The sequence below is a fragment of the Pogoniulus pusillus genome, chromosome 11, assembly GCF_015220805.1.
Source record: "Pogoniulus pusillus isolate bPogPus1 chromosome 11, bPogPus1.pri, whole genome shotgun sequence".
Lineage (NCBI taxonomy): Eukaryota > Metazoa > Chordata > Aves > Piciformes > Lybiidae > Pogoniulus > Pogoniulus pusillus.
The window spans coordinates 2,333,749-2,354,523 of record NC_087274.1 but is presented as its reverse complement, the minus strand read 5'-3'; the positions used below and the strand labels follow the sequence as shown (position 1 = coordinate 2,354,523).

The 20,775-nt window shown below is 48.1% G+C and overlaps 3 protein-coding genes across 9 annotated transcripts in view; all 3 read right to left on the bottom strand.

Moving 5' to 3' along the window:
- The window catches only part of RHOT1 (ras homolog family member T1), a 28,974-nt gene extending 24,712 nt beyond the window's left edge, over nucleotides 1-4,262 (bottom strand). For all 3 annotated transcript variants that reach the window (XM_064150545.1, XM_064150543.1, XM_064150544.1), the window contains exons 1-2: nucleotides 4,090-4,262; nucleotides 174-232 (exon numbers count right to left, since the gene is read on the bottom strand). In XM_064150545.1, the coding sequence (XP_064006615.1) occupies nucleotides 174-232; nucleotides 4,090-4,126 (96 nt within the window). In that variant the 5' untranslated portion in view covers nucleotides 4,127-4,262. The remainder of the gene's footprint in view (nucleotides 1-173; nucleotides 233-4,089) is intronic.
- A 718-nt stretch (nucleotides 4,263-4,980) lies between these two features.
- Nucleotides 4,981-11,081, bottom strand: RNF135 (ring finger protein 135). Its single transcript, XM_064150537.1, has 6 exons — nucleotides 10,303-11,081; nucleotides 9,392-9,478; nucleotides 8,646-8,837; nucleotides 7,211-7,370; nucleotides 6,326-6,427; nucleotides 4,981-5,704 (listed from the first exon to the last, which is right to left on the bottom strand). The coding sequence occupies exons 1-6, from the start codon at nucleotides 10,648-10,650 to the stop codon at nucleotides 5,169-5,171; spliced, it is 1,425 nt and encodes a 474-aa protein (XP_064006607.1). The 5' UTR covers nucleotides 10,651-11,081; the 3' UTR covers nucleotides 4,981-5,168.
- A 106-nt stretch (nucleotides 11,082-11,187) lies between these two features.
- ADAP2 (ArfGAP with dual PH domains 2) lies at nucleotides 11,188-19,836 on the bottom strand. 5 transcript variants are annotated; one of them, XM_064150538.1, is made up of 11 exons: nucleotides 19,594-19,836; nucleotides 18,331-18,461; nucleotides 17,586-17,677; nucleotides 17,366-17,451; nucleotides 16,936-17,045; nucleotides 16,137-16,283; nucleotides 15,350-15,433; nucleotides 14,901-14,963; nucleotides 13,585-13,662; nucleotides 12,840-13,054; nucleotides 11,188-12,701 (listed from the first exon to the last, which is right to left on the bottom strand). In XM_064150538.1, exons 1-11 carry the CDS (start codon nucleotides 19,685-19,687, stop codon nucleotides 12,611-12,613), a joined length of 1,191 nt encoding a protein of 396 aa, XP_064006608.1. In that variant the 5' UTR covers nucleotides 19,688-19,836; the 3' UTR covers nucleotides 11,188-12,610. The 5 variants fall into 5 exon arrangements, with proteins under 5 accessions (XP_064006608.1, XP_064006609.1, XP_064006610.1 ...); XM_064150541.1 differs by lacking the exon at nucleotides 19,594-19,836 and adding an exon at nucleotides 19,331-19,393 and having other exon boundaries at nucleotides 12,063-12,701; XM_064150542.1 differs by lacking the exon at nucleotides 19,594-19,836 and adding an exon at nucleotides 18,624-18,657 and having other exon boundaries at nucleotides 12,063-12,701.
- Nucleotides 19,837-20,775: the final 939 nt, after the last annotated feature.

The following is a 20,775-nucleotide window of genomic DNA, read 5'->3' as shown; positions in this document are numbered from 1 at the left end:
TTATAAACTAATGTACATCACTCATCCAGAAGTCTTCACTGCAGTTTTAGACTTTATTATTTTCTTAAAAGGAAACATTATTTTAAAGCAGAACCTGTTAATTTTTCCTTCCAAAGATCAAGTTCTACCACAGGATAGAAATAAAACTTAGCAAGCAAATAAGGATGCTCTACCTCTTCTGGAAATTCTTCACTGACAAGAGACATAATTAGTGAGGTCTTCCCAACTCTGGCTGCAAAAGCATTAAAAACAGAGATTAGATAAACTGGTTTTGTCACGCTCAATAACTGCATCACATCCTAAAATGGGAAGTACTTAAAAACATTTTCCAGCTGCCCATGTTAAAAGTTTCTTATCTGCTCTTTAAATGTCTTAAATATGGATGATAACAGTCTTCATAATTCTTTTATTGTAGAGGCATAAGACCCATTTCACACTTCAGCATTTCATCCAGATAGGAATCAAATCCTGCTCTTTCTCACACAAAATTATTGGCAGGTTTAAACCTTCACTCAACAACCAACCCAAAATTCGAAACAAACCAGAAATGCATTAATACAGCTCAATAAATAGAGGGCTCTCAATTTAGCAGTTAAGAACTTTACAGTACCCATGATATGGTTGAGCCTCAGTCCTAAGAGCTGGAGGAAGACAGCTCTGGCACCAATGGGCAAAATCTCCACAGACTAGCCTGACTACTTTGAAAGGAGAGCACAATCTCAGTGATACCAATAAGGTGAAGAGTGAAAACATCTCAAAACACCAACCCTTCCAAAGTCAGTTTCCTTAATCCAAGAAAAATATAATCTCTTCTTCAATATTCAGCTCTACTCAATAAAATGAATTACCAAATACCTGCAACTTTGGAAGCTTTTCTGCCCTAATGCTACATAATGCATCGTTAACGCTACAGCGGCAAATACACTGCAATACAATTTGCATGATGCCAACTATTGAAGATCCAAGTAGTGACCAAAACTTCACTGTGCATTGGATGTCTGACAGTTTACATGCTGGAGTCTTTTTAGATCCTAGTTCTACTGTTTTGAAAATCTATCTCCCAGCAATGTTCAGACTTCTGCTGCAACAGTTGGATTTTTGGGAGAAACTTTGATGTGACCCCTGAAAATTAAGTTTGATAACTTCTCTCAGGTTTTCCCTCTCTAAACCCCTTCATCAGTCAATGCCTTGTTCCTCTGAAAGCCTTTAAAGACTATCAGTGCTTTATTTGCTTTTTTAAAGCCCCAAATATTCAGATATTATCTGGGATTATGTATTTCCAGCAAGATGCAAGTTGATTCAGCCCCTTTTGTCCTGGACGCACAGCACCTTTGCTAGCACATATGTGTTATCAGCTGTAGACACTGCCAGTCCTTGTGCTGAACACAACAGAAAACATCACTAACTGACAGAATTTCTTCTGCTGGTACCACTGCATTTACCCTTGTCTACTTAACTATATCATTCTGACTACTGGAGGAAGAAGAGGAGATTAAACTGTATGAGTGAAAATGGCATTACTGAACTGATGATCTAGTCAAAGCACATTCTGCTTATCCAAGACTATTTTTGGTATAGCAACAAGGGGCCCTCTGACATCCAGGAATAAAAGCTTCTCTTCACCTTGGTAAATTAAAGTATTACAAAATTATAAAAAGCAAAGAGGGTAGCCTGAGGAAAAGACTTTTGTTTTCCTTTGGGAGAACTGATATTAATCTTTCCCCAGTGGTATTAGCTGTTGAGTAGCAAGATGCAGGTTTCTTAGCAGCGTAGCTGTGCTCTCATCAAAGATACTCATACAGCTAAAGCTGTAACTTACACTGCCAGGTGTCTCTCTGCATAAACTACATCTTCAGTTTCACCCTGACAGAAACAGAATAACTTTAAAAGCCCTCCTGTTTGCAGAGATAAGTACTTCTCTGACAGGCAAGCAAAGTTAGATAATTACTGGAAACAGTGCAGTGCATTTTGCATCTGACTAAACCAGCTTTAATTTGAACCTGTGACAAGCCCATTGGCTCTGCAGGTACAGAAACACAGCTCATTAATTGTATAGGACTGAAAATTAAAGATTAGGGAGTAACAGTTACCAAAGATGCTCAGTGCTTATATGCTTCTGATATACTTCCAAGTGTCCTAGAGTTGGGATTCTAATGGAAATCCGTAGGTTGAAGTGTAGAGATGTTGTTTATTTTGACTGAATCGAGGTCACCCATTTGCCTTTCCAACTCTGTTTATAGTCTTAGAAACAACAGGCTGAACAATAGGAGCTGAGCAGGATGAGAAGCACAGCATCGCCCTTTGTGATAATTAACTAATCTTTTTCCTCCTAGTCTTTCAGGTCATGCTGCATAAAATAACATGCTGAATACATTCTGAGAACTATTGGCTATTAAAAATCAGTATTTGAACCACGGGTACTGGGCTTAAAACAAGCTTAAAGCTAAAATGAAGACCTCTGGGGACTGAAAAGGCTGTGTTTTGAAACATGTTTAAACAAAAGGTCTTCATAGGATATTTCAGAGGCTGAACCTAATGGCCTGCTGTTATCACCTAGCAAGTATTACGAGGTCTAAACTGACTTGTGATTTCAGACTCACGTATACAAAAGATGTGTACAGAACAGTACCAACAGTGTAACCAACAAGTTCTACCACGTGTAAAACAATTTTCTCCCTTCTGTTTCTTACAGGTCCAACAAAAACACAACACAAAGATGCTCAGCCTCTGCTCTGCATGGTGTTCTGTGTGCTGCCATATCTAACAGACTTGTATCTTTGAAGGTTCAGCTGAACGCAGGGTGAACCCAACTGCCAAAACAAAGCACCTGTTACACTTGACTCAGACCTCTGCCCAGTGCCAGTTCAGAACCCACCACTGCCACAGAAACGAAGCTCAGTCAGGCATATATTCTGAAGAGGAGTTCAGTTGTGTATTTAGATCCATAAACACATCTCTAAATAAACTGAGTCTTGCAGAACTGGCCAAATACAAGCTTGACGAGTTAATAATATATGAGCCGAATGAGTTAATTCTTTCTGCATAGTATCACCTCCCTGAAGACTCCTCTCTAAAGAACAGGATCTTTCCAGGCAGCACAGACAGAGCACACCCACAGTACAAAATAACTGTACTATAAACATACCAGGCATTCGATTCTCGTGAAAGCTTTGTTAACAGTGCTACATTCTCAGTATAATTAGGTAATTTTACTAATAGCATTTGGTAATTACTCTGTATTCTTTTCTTGTGAGTAACTTAAGCACACTTTACACCTAGCAAACCAGCACTTCCTCGTTGCTATTTGCATCGGTAAGAAGCTTGCCACTTATTTGGGTACCTAAACGTGAACTTAAGGACATTATTTTAAGAACATGAGAAGCAGCACGGACCCCCCTGTACCTCTGGCATGCATGTCCCGGTAAGTGCTGTTTATTCAAGGTCACACAGTAAGTTAATGGCAGAAGCAGGGATCTGGACTCCCCGGCCCTGTCCTAGCCACAAGCCCGCAGCAGCCGGCTGATAACCGCCCGGGGCATATCTGGCCACTGATTTCCGAGCTCATTAAACAGGAAAGATTTACGTTTGGTTTCCACACGCAAAAAAAAAACAACAAACAGAAAGTTTAAACAGGACATGGCCAAATACAGGGCAAGGATCTCATCGCGGTCCCATCTCCAGGGACGGCCGGGACGCAAACCAACTCCGCCAGCTGACTTCCACGCTGCGATCCCGGCACGTAGCGGACGGACGGAAGAAGCCGGGAGCTCAGGGCCGAGCGCAGACACAGGCTCCCGGGCCCGCCGGCGCGTCCCTCCCGCCTCTACTCCAGCACGAAGCGGTCACCGAGATTCCCAGCCCGACCTCCGCCAGCCTCACAGGGCCGAGGCTCCCCTTGTCCCCCGGGTGCCCCGCGCCAGGCACCCCGCCCCAAGGAGAAGGAGCCCGGGAAGGGCTGAGGGCCATCAGAGAACTGACAGCCGGCGGCATGGCGACAGCGACTCTCCCTCACCCTAACGGCCCCCGCCCCACCCCGCGGCCCCGGCCCCCGCCTTGCCCTGAGGCCGGCCCGGCCCCTCCCGCACTCACGTTCTCCCACCAGCAGGATCCTCACGTCCTTCTTCATGGCCCCGCTCCCTGGCCCCGGCGCGGGGCGCCTCACATGGGGCTCGGCGGGGGAAGCGGAGCCGCTGAGGCCTGGAATCCCCTCACGCCGCGGGCCCCCCCGCGCCGCCTCCTCCCTGCCGCCGAGCCGGGCCGGCTACGGCGGCTCGCGAGGGACAGAACAAGCGGCGGCAGCCCCCGCGCCGGCGTGCGGCTGCGCAGGGCGCTCCGGGCCGCGCCGCGCCGCCACGATTGCAGCTGAGCGCCCGAAGGGCCGCCCGGGAGGGATGAGTTCACTCGCGTTTGTGACCAGCAAGGCCAGTACTGCGTCTTCTCGTGCAGGACTGCCTGTTAGCTGGCCCTGGGAGTTACCGAGACACTGCAGGAGCTGCGTTCTAGCAGACGTCAGGGCACCTGAAGTCCCTCAGCAGAACAAAAGCCTACCAGCGAGAAACCTCCATTCGTTGAAGCAGGAAGGCTTCACCAGTGGGCTCCCTCTCTTGCCTTCCTTAATGGAGATCTGCTTCCTTTCACTGCTAATTTTCAGTACCCTGTATCCACAACCTGGTGTGGGTGGGATACCGAGTCCCTTTGATTCTGAAGTTTCTGTGGTGAGGGTTCCTGTCGCTGTTCCTATCTCAGGGAGGTCACAGTGTGGTTCCACATGCCTATCTCTCCCCAACTCCCTAATGTCCCTTGGCCTAGCTGCTTCCTCTCGTAGCTCTACCACCACTATAAGAAAACAGGGTTCATGAGAAGGGCTTATTCCCTACCTCAGCGATTCCTTGGTGCATGTGTGCCTTCCAAGGGCTATCCTGGCACTATTTAAAGCTGCTTAAGAAATCCACCTTGCTCCCACAGGGACGGTTACCACCATTACGATACACTGGACTTGTTTTAATGAATTATGGCTAGATCAGAGCACAGCAGGATGAAAGGAGGAGCAGACAAAGTAGCAGTTGCTGATTTCCAGGAGCATCTGGGGAGCTCTTCACTCCTTGGTAAACTCCTGGGCTAAACACTGAAGCAGTCATGAGCAAAACTGTCCCTTTTCTGAATAGGCTTTATCTCCTGTTTGTGCTACTTATAGTTAAAGATCCATTTTTTTCTAGATTATATAGCCAAAAAGCAGGGTAAAGAGGATCTGAGGTGTTGATTTCAAAAGCATGCAAAAGCACTTCTTTGTCAGTGATGGAGTAAAATGACAGAGTCATCTTCTGTAGCTCCAAGAGAACTCCAACCTTCACTGGTTTATCCTTGTGTAATAAAGTTTCTTGGTCCCTGTGCCATGCTGACAGCTGCTTTTTGGCACCTAGCCATTCTATGCACCAGGAGTGCTCTGTTCTTCCTAGTTTATCTCTTCTACCAATCATGTTATGAGCAACTCCAACAGCCCATCCATCGCTGTCCTTGGTAATTACTTCCCAGTAGTGGCACCCAGTAGAGAAGCTCTGTGAACACGTCACTTGGCTGATGCAGAATCTGTTGGGTGATGGTTTATAATCAATTGGGTTGCTGGAGACCATCACTTTCCTGTTCTGGGCTGTGACTGCTAAGCGCTCATGTACCCTGGAGAGATCAAAAGTCACATCATCTGCCCCTAGAAGAGAGAGAGGAAACTATTCTCACTTGCAGGCACCAAGAAGGCAGAGCATACCAGTATTTATGCTTCCCTAGTGAGGCCACAGCTGGAGTATTTTGTCCAGTTCTGGGCTCCCCAGTTCAAAAGAGACAGGAAACTGCTGGAGCAAGCCCAGCAGAGGTTACAATGACGCTGAGGGGCCTGGAGCATCTCTGTGAGGAGAAAAAGCTGAGAGACATGGGGCATGAGGATGGGACTAGACTCTTTTCAGTGGTGCCCAGTGACAGGACAAAGGACAACGAGCACAAACTAGAACACAGGAGGATCAATTTGAACATGAGGAAAAACTTCTTTCCTGTGGAAGAAGTCTGCACTGGAACAGGCTGCCAAGACAGGTTGTGGAGTCTCCTTCTCTAGAGATTCCAAACCCACTTGGACATTGTTATCCTGGGCAACCTGTTGGGGGTGACACTGCTTTAGAAAAGGGGCTGTGCTAGATGCTGCCCTTCCAAGCCCCATCACAGTGGATTCAGTAGGCAGCCAGATCTGCTGACATTTGTAAACACAATTTCCTTCATCAAATCCATTTGCAGTCCCTTGAATGCTGTTACTGAAGAGTCAGGCTGGCTTGTTACTTACACTGAGAGAACTGGCTTGAAACCACTGGTTTTGGATTTTGAGCTTCAGGCTCTGGAGATGATGAGCAGGCACTTTTCTCCTGATTTGAGTCTGGAGATTGCACTAAATAAGAAATAAAATAAATAAGCCTTCAAAAGGTAAGTAGGAAGTATTTAAGCTTCTAAAGGAAAACATATATTAAACAAACCTAGCTAGAGGTTAAAGTACAAAACAGAGTTGCTGGGAGGAGAAAAACTCCAAAGCAAAGCTCATCCCCAGTCTAAAGCTACACTGAACAAATTCTTTATCATGAGGGTGGTGGAACACTGGAACAGGTTGCCCAGGGAGGGAGTTGAGGCTCTATCCCTAGAGATATTTCAGTTAAGGCCCAACAAGACTCTGAGCAACCTGATGTAGTGGAGGATGTCCCTGTTCACTACAAGGAGGTTGGACTTTTGGAGGTCCTTTCCAACCCAAATCATTCTATGACTCTGTTGCTTAGATGCAGCTTTTGGTGGGAGGGATTTCTATGTCTGCCCTTAGCAAAGACTTTGCTGTTACATTACTCTATTTAGACAAACCAGTGCTATTTAAATGAATTCTATTTTGTGCCAGCCAGTTCCTTGCCTTTGGGCTCCCAGGAAAGAAGTACAAATTATTTAAGTTGTCTCCCAAACTGCATGGGATTTTAGAATAATCATACCTGATTTCTCTGAAGCTTTGGTTTTCCATTTACAGCCCCACCTGTTTGCAAGAATAGTTCTTTCATACAAACCTTTACTGTGGGGTCAAATTGCAGCCATCCAACCCTCCCATGCCAGTGGCTGAGTTGAGGAGGGGCTACATGCAGGACCCTGCTAGGTCCAACCCCTTTGCAAAAGAGATTTCAAAACAAGGAAAACTCACCTGGTGGGAGCTTCCAAGTGTACTTTTCCAGAAGTAAAATTTCCAGCTTTCTCTTAAGATCTTCTACAGCACTTTTGACCACATGAAGCTTCTCATCAAGTGTAATTTTATTCACTCTTGAAGGTGAGCCTTTGTACCTGTGTCTGTCAGGCAAGTTATTCTGATAACAACATAAAAGGGTGAAGGGGAAGATGTGAACAATAGCAGTTATTTCAGCTGGCATATCAGATGATACAGGAGAGCCAGCAGTGAGCTCTCTAAAATCTGACTGTGTGTATTGAGACCTTCCTTTGTAGGAAGCTACCTGAGAGAACTAACCTGAAATCTTAGGGAAAGTAGGAAAGAGGAATTTATTCTTAACAAAAGCAAAATAATTTCCTTTGCCCAAGAAAACTAAGAACAGAATTCATTTTCCTTACACATATTACAATTTCCTGAAGTCCACAGAACTCTCTTTTTAAACCAAAAGTTTTTAAATGTGTAAGAATGAGACCTAGCATAAAGTCTCCTGAAAGGGTAAGCCTTATTTGCTTAAATTCAGAAACTATGGAAATCTACATCTGAGCTTGCTTTCCTTGTCTGCCTCCTCAGGCTGTGCAGAGAAGAAGCCTTTTGAAGGCTTGATTCATCTCCTCTATGGGTGGGTGTCTCATAGGCCAGAGTTTCATGCTCTGGAAGTCCTCATTTCTCTGCAATGCCTATAATGGGACTCTGACAGATACAAATACACAGCTAGAGGAGGTGAATCCCAATGTAGGTCCCTGGGCCTTGGCCCTGGAAGTCCATTTCTGCCTCTCTGCACCCTCACACCCAGTAAGCCTCACTCCAAATTCCTGCTGGCTAACTGGCATCATTGGAATGGTTGTTATCAACATCCAGACAGGCTCTGGGGAATTTGAAGTGCTTCAACTGCCTCATTTGAGAGATCTTGATGTATTTTCCAGAAGAAAGTTGTTAGAAAGTACCTCGTAAGTGTGTGAGTTCTTTAACTTACATACATATGAGTATATACATGGTCTGGAAAAGAATCATAGAATCTGATCTGGTCATAAAATCATAGAATCAACCAGGTTGGAAGAGACCTCCAAGATCATCCAGTCCAACCTATAGTTTGTGCCCATGACCTTGAGTGTCTCAGCCCAATCACAAGAAAAAGATAGCAATGGATCTTAGCCTTAGATTTGACTCGGGACTGGATTTAAGCAATGCACTTCACTCCAGTTCACTGACATCTTTGGATGGTTCCAAGCTGCAGCCCTAATGCCTTTCTTAATACTTTTCCCACTTCTGAATTTCTTATTCCAAACTTTCCCTGGCAACAGCAATGTCTGTGGACTGGTACCAGTGAGAACCTGAAATTCCTCTGTATATGTTCAGCTACCCAAGACGTTCAGTCTGAGAGTTTCCACTGATATTCTACCACCTCATCTCTTACCGTTTCAGCTTTGATGTCTAGGAGATTGTTCATGTCAACACAGAGCTGGTGAATAGTCTCTTCAGTTTTCTCTTCAGCTGCTTTTTGCTCTTGTTCAATGAACATCAGTGTGTTTCTCTCCTGCCTTTCAACATATTCTTTCATGCAATAGAAATCTTTAGCAACCTGGCTTTTGATCTGAGATGCATGTTCCTGAAAGGCAGAAGATGTGGAGTTTATTGTGTTGTCAGAAAGAAGAGGTGTGGAATACAAGAATCAAGAATCCACTGTCCATCTAAGGTGCTCTTTGACTGACCCCTGCAGATCAGAAACTGCTGCCTCCATTCATCAGAATAAAAAGTCTCTGACACTATCCTGCAGTACCTGCAACAAGGTTTGGGGTATTTAAGGATCTTGACTGCATTACGACCTGCAGGCTTTGCTGGACAACTTAAAAAAGATCAATATTCCCTCTTTATGATTTTCATTTTGCATCTAAGACTATCAGAAGCATTCAGGCTATTCCCGGGCTAGGCAGAAAAGGGCAGCAACGACAATTTCAGTGGCCTTTGTGCCACCAAGACAGAAATTCATTCAGCTGGTGCCATAGCCCATTCTCATCATCAAAACCAGAGCTGTGACAGCAAGAGAAGAATACCTGAAGTCAGCTCCCTTTTCCGGGCTGGAAGGCTACATTGAGCCAGTCACAGCTCCAAGTGGCAGTGGAAACAGAATCTCACTGTGGGTAATGAATGTACAGTGTGTACCTTTGCTTTAATGAGATCTTCCCTCAAGAGTTGGATGGTCTCTGTAGCCATTTCGAGTTGCTTGGAGATGTCCCATATTTCTTCCTCCTTAAAGTGACACATTGGACCCTTTATCTATGTAACCCTCCACAAAAGCACGTCTTGGTTAAAGCAGCAGGGTAACAAAAATCTCTATCTCATCAACATGAGTTAAACACTGGACTGCTTGAGGGGGAGTCTAGAGAACACAATTCTGAGTGGGAATAGTCACAATGAAGTCAACATGCAACAGCCATCAACTGCATGCTCAAACACTGTGAGTTCCAGCATTTTGCTCAGCTGCAGAAACTGAAGAAGGCTTTTTAGATACATATGTGCTGAAGTGATGAAGGTCAACAGATTCTTCTCATCTCCACCGAAGTTGGCAGTTATTTTAAGCAGAGATGTAGACAACGAACCAGTTCTGATTTGTGCTATTCAGCTGGGTGGAGCTGTAGCACTGTACAATAGCCTCCTGTGTCCTTTCAGGAAGGACAATAAATAAACCCAGCACGAAGAACAGTTCACGATTAGCTCTTCCAACTCATCTACTCAGTCCTCAGAGTATCAGACACCACCAAAGAACCCCAAGCGCCGCCACAGCCGAATCTGCACATAACACACAGCATGGTTGTGCTGTGATAATATTAGCATGGGAAATGTGAAGTCTCCGGGGAGGGAGGAGAGAAAAGAAAGATACAATGTGCTCGGTCCTAGCCATGCCCCCACGCTCATGACTCCCTCCCGAGGGTTACCGCCAGTCGGAGCCCCGGGCTGTACCTGGGAGGTACGGCGAGGAGCAGCCCCGGGCCGCACCGAGATGGTCCAAGGGGAGGAGCCCCAGAGCCTGGGGGGGTGCGCGGGGAGGTGCCCCGGGCTGCCTCCGGCCGTACCTTCTCTCCAGCTCGCCGCCCCGCCGAGCTCCAGTCGTTGCAGGCAACAGCTCCGGAGGGTTTCGGTTCATCCTGTGTTTTCAGCTCTTCCTCCTTGACCCACAGCGGGACTAAGCTGACCAAAACGGCCAGCTCCCGGTTGGGCTGCAGGTCCTTCAGGTCGAAGCCCTCCCGGCAGAGCGGGCAGCTGACGCGCTGCTTGCCCCTGCCGTACTGGGTGATGCAGGCGCGGCAGAAGTTGTGGCCGCAGCCCGAGAGGCGCACGGGGTCGGTGAAGTGCTGCAGGCAGCAAGAGCAGCTCAGGTCTAGCTCGCCCAGGAGCCCATCCAGGCCCTCAGCAGCGGCCATGGCCCGGCACGGGGCGGAGCCGAGTTTCGTTTCCTCCGGGGCGCCTCCTCCCGCCGGCAGCCGGGGAGCGGCGGGCGGCCGCTGCGGGAGCTGGAGGGCTCTGCTCCGCGCCCCCGGGACGGGACTGTGCCCACGGCCAAGCCTGAGCTCGCAGCTCCCACAGCAGCCACAAACTGCCCAGCGTCGGCTGGAGGCTTGGTCCGAGGGTTGCAGTTGTCTGTAAAATCAGCCGAGACCCAGAGCTCTCCGTGCCCCAGAGCTCTCCGTGCCCCGGCCTTGACTTCTATTGACTCTCCAAAACGTTGCTGGCATCTGCAGGGTTTCACTCTGGGGGAATTCCCCGGTTTTGTAAGAAGCGATACGAGAGCTGCTGACTCGGCAGCTCCGCTGCCCCATCCGGGAAACAAGGCAGCGGCTCGCAGAGCCCTGTCCGTGCCGACTTCAGGCTCCTGGAGGGACTGAACCCTTCCGAGGTCATCCCGAGTCGCTCATCTCATCTCAAAGTAACAGCGTATGCCAAGCCAGACAGGACTGACACTGTTCCTCGTCAAGTCAGAAGGTGTTTTGCTTTTGATTTCAAGGGCTGCAGGACGAGGCTGCTGAAAAGGTTTACTGAAGCAGCAGGTGAGCTAGAATTAATCAGGTTGGACAGGAATACAGGGAAGCAAGAAAAACTGCAGCTTGCTCAGAGCTAGGTGGTGGTGAGCTGACTGATGATCCAGCTCAAACAATTCTTCTACACCATTGTGGGGGGGAAAAACAAGAGTTAATCTCGCTAATCCCTGCAAGTATTGGCACTTCCTCATTCTGCAGAAGAGAACTATTCTGGGTGTATTAGACTGCCTGCCAATCGTCAGCAAAAGGTGGAAGCCCCACCAGAAATTTAGTCTGCAGGATTTCCTCTTGATTTGCAGACTAAGACTATCTGAAAAGAAGAATTAAATATCAGAATGACTGGCTGCTTGGTAGAACCAAATCTATTGTCTTGAGTTTGAGGCAAGAAAACAGTGTCCTGCAGCAGCTAGTGCGGATCTTCATCAGCTCCTGCACAGAATGGATGTAACTAGTACCTGATCAGGAGGCCCTTGCCCTCCACTTCCAGCACTGGTCCTTATTCATTGAGTGTCTTCAAGCAGCTCACTGAAGATAACACTTTTAAAACTAGTTTCTGCCTTTCACTGCTCAGACTAACCCTGCTCTTTAATCTTCATCTGCTCTTTAGGACCTGAGCCATCCAAACAATGTCCATCCCATGCTCAGGATGTGTTTGCTGGGGCACTGTGGTGTTGCTTTGGGAAAGACTGGTCTTCACGTGTTGTATCTATCACCCATAAAGAAGTCAAACAGCAGAGACTGTTGAAAGCAAGGAGCTAGGAGTGTTTGTCAGGAGAGTGATTCCATTACGGCGTCCCTCACAATTCAAATTTGACTTTTATTTGGTACTGTGCCAGAAATGTAACACTGTAAAAGACATTATACCTACTCTGCTGAAAATAACCATGTCCCTATCTGCACAGAAGCTGCAGCCAGCTGGAATGTAGCTGTCCAGCTCTGCTTCTCCCTGAGAAGGACATCCAGTGACTCCAGCATGAATTGGTAGCCTAGCTCTGTCCAACAGGACACCCTGCAGCTTCCTGAGAGGAGATGGCATCTTTGTCTCTTAGTCACTATGCACTCATGTGCCACCATTCACTGGCAGGATATATGCTATGGGCTGGATGGTCAGGTGTGTCTTTCAGGATGTACAGGAATCCTTCTGACATCAGTCCAGGGCAAGAAAAGGAGGAGCTGATGTAACAGCACCCACAGAAGTCCTCAAGGAAATGCATGCCAGCCCTTCTGGGGTCAGACTTTTGCCACTTCTGCTTTTCCATAAGACATCATTGGATGATTCATCCCTGTCAGGTATGAAGGCCTCCTCTGCTCAAAAGCAGAGAAGGGTAGGAAGAGAGAAGGCCCTTCAGGCAAGGTTCTGCAGAGGCACAGATGCCTCTGAACATCTGCACTCTCTTGTACTCATTTCTCTGTTGCCACCCTTCCTGTGCCTGTGGCTGTTGAAGGAAGAAACCCTTTGTTGTAGAGTCACTGCAGGACCTGGAGTGCCATCCTTGCCAGCAGAAAGAGGCCAGGAGCAATGCTGAGCAGAGCCCCAGAAGTGCACTTCACCAGAACTCAAGGGCTAGTCTTACCCAGTCAAAGGCTGGGCCATGACTCCAGCTAAGGCATCGATCCACTCCCTCTGCTCCCTGTCGTTCTCACAGATGAACACAAACTCTCTCACCGGAGTCACCACAGTGATCGCAGGTTTCCTCTTCTTCACCCGCACCGCCTGCGGCAGGCCAGCTCGTACTTCATAGCCCTCATCCCTCTTCCCAATAAACACCTGGCCCTGTGCAAATGCATCCTAGAAGGAAAGAAGCAGAAGGAAGCCATTACCCAGTGGACAGCACAGCTCCAGTGGATGTGGTTCTGTCCTTTGACATGGAACAGGAGATGGGTGAAGGGGACACTGAGCTGGAGGCAGGTGGCAGGAAACATGCCAGAGAGATTTTTTTTTCCCACTTGGAGCATTCTCAGAAAGAGGTAGGGACCCACCCTCACAGAGCTGGCTGGTAGGTGTTCAGAAAGAGCAAGGAAGGACATTTCCATGGCTGGAACAGGATATTGGGGTCGTCAAGGCTCTGCATATTGTTCATCCTGTGGTTACAGGCACAATGGCAACAGGACTGGCAGAAGGGGCCTCACAGGCACAGTAAGGCCTGGAGCTCCCAAAGATCTCAGCTTCAAAGAGCCCCACTGACAAAGGAGATGAGCTTTGGAGATGGACTGCTTCAGTCCTGCGTGGCCACTGGAAGAGCTGGCTGAGAACAGACTCTTGCTCCCTACCCATCTTCATGCAGGGGCTTGTGGAATAGCAAAGAGCACTTCTCTTACCAGGGGATTTTTAAAGTACATCAGGTTCCTTTCTTGAGAATCCAGGCAGAACCAGCGCACCTTAAAGGCCTCCTTCTGCTGCAAGGAGGAGGTAGAAGTTGTTTAAAGAATAAGTCCAAAAGGGCAGTCTGGCCTGTTCAAGGCACATCCCTGGGACTGCTTGAATAACTCAGGGCTTGAGTTCAGTTTCGTTCATCCCTGTTACAGGTGAGTCCCTGCTATGTGCAGCCCTCAGCAACTTTCTCCCTGGGTCCATTCAATGACAGTCCTTTGGGAAAGGCAGGGAAGTTTGGCTCTATCAGTGATCAAATTATCAGGACTAAGAAAGCTGCAGCAAACAGATAACTGAAAGCACTGCAGAGAATGATCCCCGGGCTAGCAGTGATAATGAGGAGAGTGTGCGATCAGTGGCAACACTTTGGCCTAGGGGGTGTCCCCGGCAGCGCTTTAAGAGTACTAAATCCATCAGCTGTACTCATTCAACCATCAACTGACCTACTAATTGCTCAGTATGGAACTGAAGGGTCCTCTTCCAAGGCTCACTTCAGACTGAGCAGAGTTTAGGCCTCAGGAGGAAACCACACCATCATTCATGCTTGTAGCTGCCAGTGTTCTCCGTGCAAGCAGCTGCAGGAAGATGTACTCGGACAGCAGCACTGAGCTGGGCCAAACCCCAGCAAGTTCAGTGTCAGCATTTCACCACTGAACTCTTTAATGGGACTTTGGCTCATGGCTCACCCAGGGGAAAGCAAGACAAGAAATGATAACGTTGAAACAAGACCTTAGATCTTCTCCTTCTTCAGCTGTGCCTAAAATCTCCTCTCCTGTTCCAAGGAGCACTGGCCCAAATACAGTCCCACAAAAACTGAAACCAAACCATAGGTTTCACTGTGGTGAATTTGCTCAATCTTATTTTGCTGTTCATAAGCAGATACGACCTATGTGCTACTGACTTTAAGAGAAACAGGGAAGTAGAGGTGCCAGCACGTGATGTTCTATCCTAGCAGGAGCTGCAGTTCTGGAGCTGTAGTTAGCAGATACAGCAACCCACTCAGTCTTGCGTAACAGGACTTCGCATGCCCACTGCCAGCCAATCCACCTTGGAGGATTCTTCTTCCCAGTCTTATTTGCCATACAGAATAAAACATGATCCCAAAGAACATGACAAGTCTGGATATAACCTCTTGTAGTGACCCAGGAAGCACAGAGTCAATCATCAAACTGCTACTAGTAAACACCATGGAAGTAACAAATACTCTCCCCATCTGGAATACTCCTGCTTGTGTATCCCTTTGGATAAGTTTGCATGCACTTACTTTTGGTCCTGTTTTCTCCATGTAGCCTTCTTTGACATACTTCCTTGTGATCCTGGGTATGAGCTAGGAGAACAAGAACAAACACACAGATTATCTCATTCAAACTTGCTTTTCTATTCTGTTTCTGCCCAAGTGAATCACCAGCAAATCTGGCTTTTGGGGTCTGGGCTTTTTTGTCTGCTCAGAAAGGGAAGCCTGAAATAAGAGGGAACATAAAGTTTTCAAAAGATTACACTTGGCATGGGCCACATTCAGATTTCTAGGCCTTAGATGTTGGACTGTGATTTTACATGTTAACCAGTGTGGCCTTTCCTTCTACCCCTTCTGATTATTTCTAAGACCCAAATGCTGTGTTTTGACCACCTACCACCTGACTGGCAAAAGCAGCAAGAAAACGTTTTCCCATGCTTCGCTTGCACAGATTGCTTCAAGCCCTGCTCAGTTCTCACCTCAAGCTCAGGGACGGTTGGGAAGGTTGTTCTGAGATAGTGGTAACGTGCTGCCCGAATGGCATTGAACCAGTCAACAATCTCCTGGGAAAACAGCAAAACAAGCAGAAAGACAACAATACCAAGGAGGAGTGAGTGCTGCCGCTCCAAAATGCCTTTCTCCTTCCTTGTGACCTCTTTGCAAAGGGGTACTTTCTCCCCAAGGGGCAGAGTCAATGACTTGTCCCAGACACCTGAAAAACATTGAGCCTCCAAAACAATTTAAAAATGCTCCTTCAGGGAGGTCCCAGATGTTCTCCACCTGGGCAGCCCCCCAAGTCTGTGCACACAGCCTTTCTCAGCTGATTCAGCTACAGCTTGTTTAAAACCCTTTGTACCTAGAAAGACCCAAGGGCTGTGGCAAGGGAAGAAACAGCAATCTAACAAAATGCCTAGACATTCTTCTTCAAATTGTCACTTTTTGCTTGGAAATAATGCAGAACAAGATTTTCTCTGTGTGTCACGAAGGCTTCAAAGAATATAACCACAGAACTGTGTAAAACGGTCAGTTACCTCACAGAGATTTACATACCTGCCCCACTGAAGCTTTAAGACTATCCAGGGTGTGAAGTTGAATATATGCCTCAAGGAGCAAGATGTCACTAACTGTTAGTGCCAAATTCTGCAACTTTCTATGTTCTAAAAGTCATAGTGACTTCAAATAAAACCAGAAAACAGGACAGCTCTTCCAAAACACACATCCAACATCCAAACATCTTGCTTATTCCCAAATCTCTGTGGTATTCACCTTGCCACTTTCGTGATAGACAAAAAGGTTCCTTGTTTGACCATCTGTGTTGTATGTGATCTGCAGCCCATGAGCATGATGGATTTTCTCTGTCTGGAACATTGCATTCAGAGTCTCAATGCTGATAATGGCTTTTGGGCCTCTGGACTGTGAAATGAAAAGTGTCACTGTATTAAAGTGCTCTTGGGGAAGGTGAGAACAGATTAGCTGTAGGAGAACTGGACCCCTACTGAAGAAAAAGCAGGCATCTAAAGTATCTGAATATTGAATACACCTGAAATGTAAAGCCTTAGTTACACACACATAAAATCACTTACAAAGAGTGACTCCCTCTCCCTGACAGATGCTGGGTTGCTATTTGAGAGGCACATGTCTGAATTGCAAGGAGTGTGTTCTATCTCCAGCCCCTGGGTTGGAGAACAGTTAGCTACGCTCTCTCCCAGGAGGCAGACGTGTTAAGGTCAATGCTCAACACTTGATAAAAGACTACTTTGGTAACATAAGAGGTAGCAGCTGCTAACAGATCTCTTCTTCATCTTGCTGTTCCACTACCAGCACCCATTTCCTTTTTCACTATGCAAAAGGAGGCTGCAGAACTAAGATAAGGGATGAGGAAAGGGGCTAAATCCAAAAAAGCACATACATTAATGGGCAGACATCTGGGCTCCTCCGAACACAGGCTGGCCTGGCTGCAGACCTACAGACAACACTGTTTATGCTGCATTTTGCCAGGGAAGAGCAGGGCCCGAGGATGGATGTTGATCTGCTACCTATGGCCAACTCTGGCTGAGGAACTCACCTCTTTAGTGTAGTACTTCATCAAGCCTTCCCTTGCTGAGAGCAGAAATCGCCTCTTCTGGAACTGCCTGCCCTCCCGCCCACGCTTCCAGAGGAATCCTTCACGGCTGCCTGCAGAGCAGACCAAGAGATGTGTCAGGGAAGGGCAGCACAACAGCAGGGCTGTGTCTAAATGGTTCCAAGTCTCCACTCTGGCTGAGATTTTCACCTCATACGAAAACATCAGTGGAGAAGGAGAGGACTGTAAGGTCTGAAGACACCCTTGCACTTGTCTGAGTGCCAGCTTCTCAGAGACAGACTCAGCACAAAGCCTGTGCATCCAGCAGTTCGAAGGTGACAGGCCCACCTTAACAATCTTGACAGCTGCAAACAGAACAGTGTGCTGCTGGCCTTAAGGCTAACACCTTCTGCCTGACAATCCTAACTTTTACCTGCAGAACAAGGATCTTGGCAGACTCGGGTGGCAACAAATTCCTCACGCTCATATTTAGCTCTAATCCATTGCTCTTTTAAAACCCTGAAAGAGGAAAACATGGATAAAGCTGATCTGCCTTGCCTCTATTTTCACCAAGAAGCCAAAGAGACCTGTAGAGGGAAACAGCAGCTCAAGAGCTGTGAAGGTTTGCAGCAGTGAACACACCATCAACTTACAAGCAGTCACAGGACTGGGGGATATAATAGTAGGGAGGGACTTTGGCCTCATATTTAGCTTTGGCACAGAGGTTCCCATGCTTCTTCATAAACTGAAACACAGAAGAGGTTACAATTAGGTGGGCAGCTGCTGCATCAATGCCATGTCACCAACATACAATGAAACCTGTACCAGAGGGAGAGGTGCCCTTCCTGCTCAGCCTCTACACACATTTCTAAATTCCCTCTGGCACTGCTGTTTGCACTTTTTAGGTGGCTGAGCCTTTTTCAGTACTTACAGTTCTGAACCAGGAGGGAAGGAACATGAGATTGTTGATTAAAAATCAAAACAATTTGAGAACCAATATTTATATTTTTTTTTTCCCCCATACCTTCATCTCCTCCTAGACAGTAACTGTGGTTACATTATTAACACAATTCAATGGAAAGATGAGAGGCTGAACCAATATTTCAGGAGGCTATATGGATTTCCAAACAGAACATACTACCTGTGGACTTTTAAATCACAGAGAGGAGTTACTGTGTGCTCTACAATACACTGCAGGCTGTTAGAAACATGGTCACCTATCACTGTTATTTGATTAAGCAGGTCACAACCCCCCCCACTACAGTTACACACATCGTTAACCTGGCTCTGTATGGCTTTGTTGCTGTCCATAACGGTTGACACTGGAATTATGAGGCAGAGGAGATCGTGATGGAAACGTGGAGGTAAGAAAGTGAATTACAGTTTTTAACTCTGTACCTCTATAAGGTCGTTCTCCCAGAAGTCAAGCCGAAGGGATTTGACCCTGCTGATCTGAGGAAGATTGCGATGGATTCCAGAGCAATTCAAACAAATGAATATTCCAAGTTTGTAAGAAGCCCACTCTGGATCTAAACACAAACACGAAGAATTAACCATGAGAAGGGAAAAGGCACAGCTAGTGGCAAGGGCGAAAAGGTGCATCTGACGCCCAGCCCAGGCTCCACACGTAATACATCAAATGCCAGCCCATTGTTTCTGGCTGTCACTTCGCTGTGTTCAGAGAACAGAACCTGCTTTCCCCAGTGACGACTGTGGCCCCGGCACTTGTAGGCTCTTTCACTATTTGCTTAAAAATTATTGTGACTGTGCAGGCAGCTGAGTGGTGTCAAAGCTCAGCCAATTATTAGTGCTGCATGAAAAGCTGCTGCAGCTGCTGCTGGATTAGCAATGGAAGGATGTTGAGGGCAGCGAGCACCTCTGAGAGAACATCGGGGTACAGCCACCTACAGTGAGGACTCTGCCCAGGAAAGCTGCTGCTCTTGCCTGCTGCTGCATCCTCGAGAGCCCGATGCTCAGAGACGTTGTGCATGCCATCTGGCAAGGCCAGTTCCTTGGACCATTTATTTGACCATGTCACCCCAAGGCTTCTCCCTTATCACACCCAAGAGAAGTTACTTGTTGCTTTCTTCCAGCTGCTGTCGGCTGCCGATTGTCTGCTCGCTCCGCTTTGGGTGCCTCCCATCCCGCAGGGGCACAGGGTGCCAGCCTTCAAGCAGGCACTTTGGTGCCTTCCTCCCACTGCCGCAGCGCCAACAAACCACCGCACCCGCTCCCCTCCGGCCTCCTGCGCTGCCTACAAATAACTCTGGGGAAGCTGCTGGTGTGCTAAGGCCACTTCCTGTCCCACGCTGTCCTCTCCTCGCCCCGTGGGGCTCCCGCCACTGCTCCTGCCCTGTCTGGTTGAGGGACAGCCCGACCCTGGCTGCCTGGAGCCCACCTGAATGGCCCCCGCCAAGAGCGGACCGCGGGGCGCTGCCCGCCCGGGAAACCACCTGCTGCCGCCGCCCGCCGCTGCCGTACCTGGAAGGGGCCAGCGGGGCCGCTCTGAGCGAGCAGGGACGGGCACAAGGGGGGCTGGCCGGGGACGGACAGCCCACGAAACCCGTCCGCCCCCTCACTTTCCCGTTAGAAACCTGGCGGGCGGGCCCGGGGCAGTGAGCGGAGCGGGGACAGGGTCGCTGCCGGGCGGAGCTCCCTTACCTGGCTCCCCGCAGTCAGCGCAGCAGCCGTTCCCGGTGCCGGCAGCCCTCTGCAGCTCCAGCAGCAGCGTCTTGTTGCGGTCGCGGTCCATCATCGCCGCTCGGCACGAAGCTCCGCAGGAGCCGAGTCCCCGGGAGCGAAATGAGGAACTGGAGAGCGGCCCCGGCGCCTCGGGGCGCCTCGTCCCCCGTCCGCGCCTCGTTCCCCCTCCGCGTCCCGGGCTGGGCCGCCCCTCAGGCCGCCTCCTGGCACGGCTCTCCCAGAGGGGCGGCCCCGGCCCCGCTCCAAACTCCGGGCGGGGCCAGCCCGGTGAGAACCCGCCCGTCGCCGTCCGCGATAGCGAGGTGAGCAGGGCCAGCCGCAGGCGGGCAGCCCTGGCCCCCTGCTGCAGAGCCACCGCAGCCCGTGTCGGGCTTCTCACAGCACCCGCCCGAGCTAGCAGAGGCCTGCCCCGGGCTGGCAGGGGGTTCTGCCCTGAGCAGGCATTACGAGGGGGACTCTTCAGTTTAAGAAAAAAAAATACGGAGGAAGAGATTTTCAAGAACATTAATTAAACCAGAAGGAGATATTACACTATTTTTCTACTAGTTTCAGGTTAATTTGCACGGTTAACTTGCATTACTCTAGTGCACTGTAACATGCAGTTCTTAAGTTCATAGTTAATCTTCTAAAAACACTCTGGAGTCACTTATTTTGTAGATAAAATACTACACTAGAGGTATCTTACCAGCTGAAAGTTACTGACACGTTTTTTCCATCGTTTTAGGTACTAAATGGCATTGTACCTTTCATTTGCTTTTAAATATCATGAAGCCATAAAATACAGAGCAGAATACCTGAGAAATGGAGGTGTTTAGCTACCTACATAAAGTTTTTTGGCACTCACCCCTGAAGAACTGTTGCATACTAGAATGTAAACATGGCTTTAATTTTGCCCAGAGTGAATGTTCTTGCAAGCCACACACTGAATCTCTTTTGCTAGCTCAATATTTGTGCTGTTCTTCCAGATCCTGTAAAACAAACAAGAGAATCTCTACAACATTTGCAAGGTGGATATTTATATTCATTACAAACATACCACCAAAACCACCCAGCACTGCTCTGTAGCATCAGGATTTTTCTGTGTCAGACTCAGATGCTGAGCTTCAGGGACACACTCAGACGCTGAGCTTTGCAAGGGAC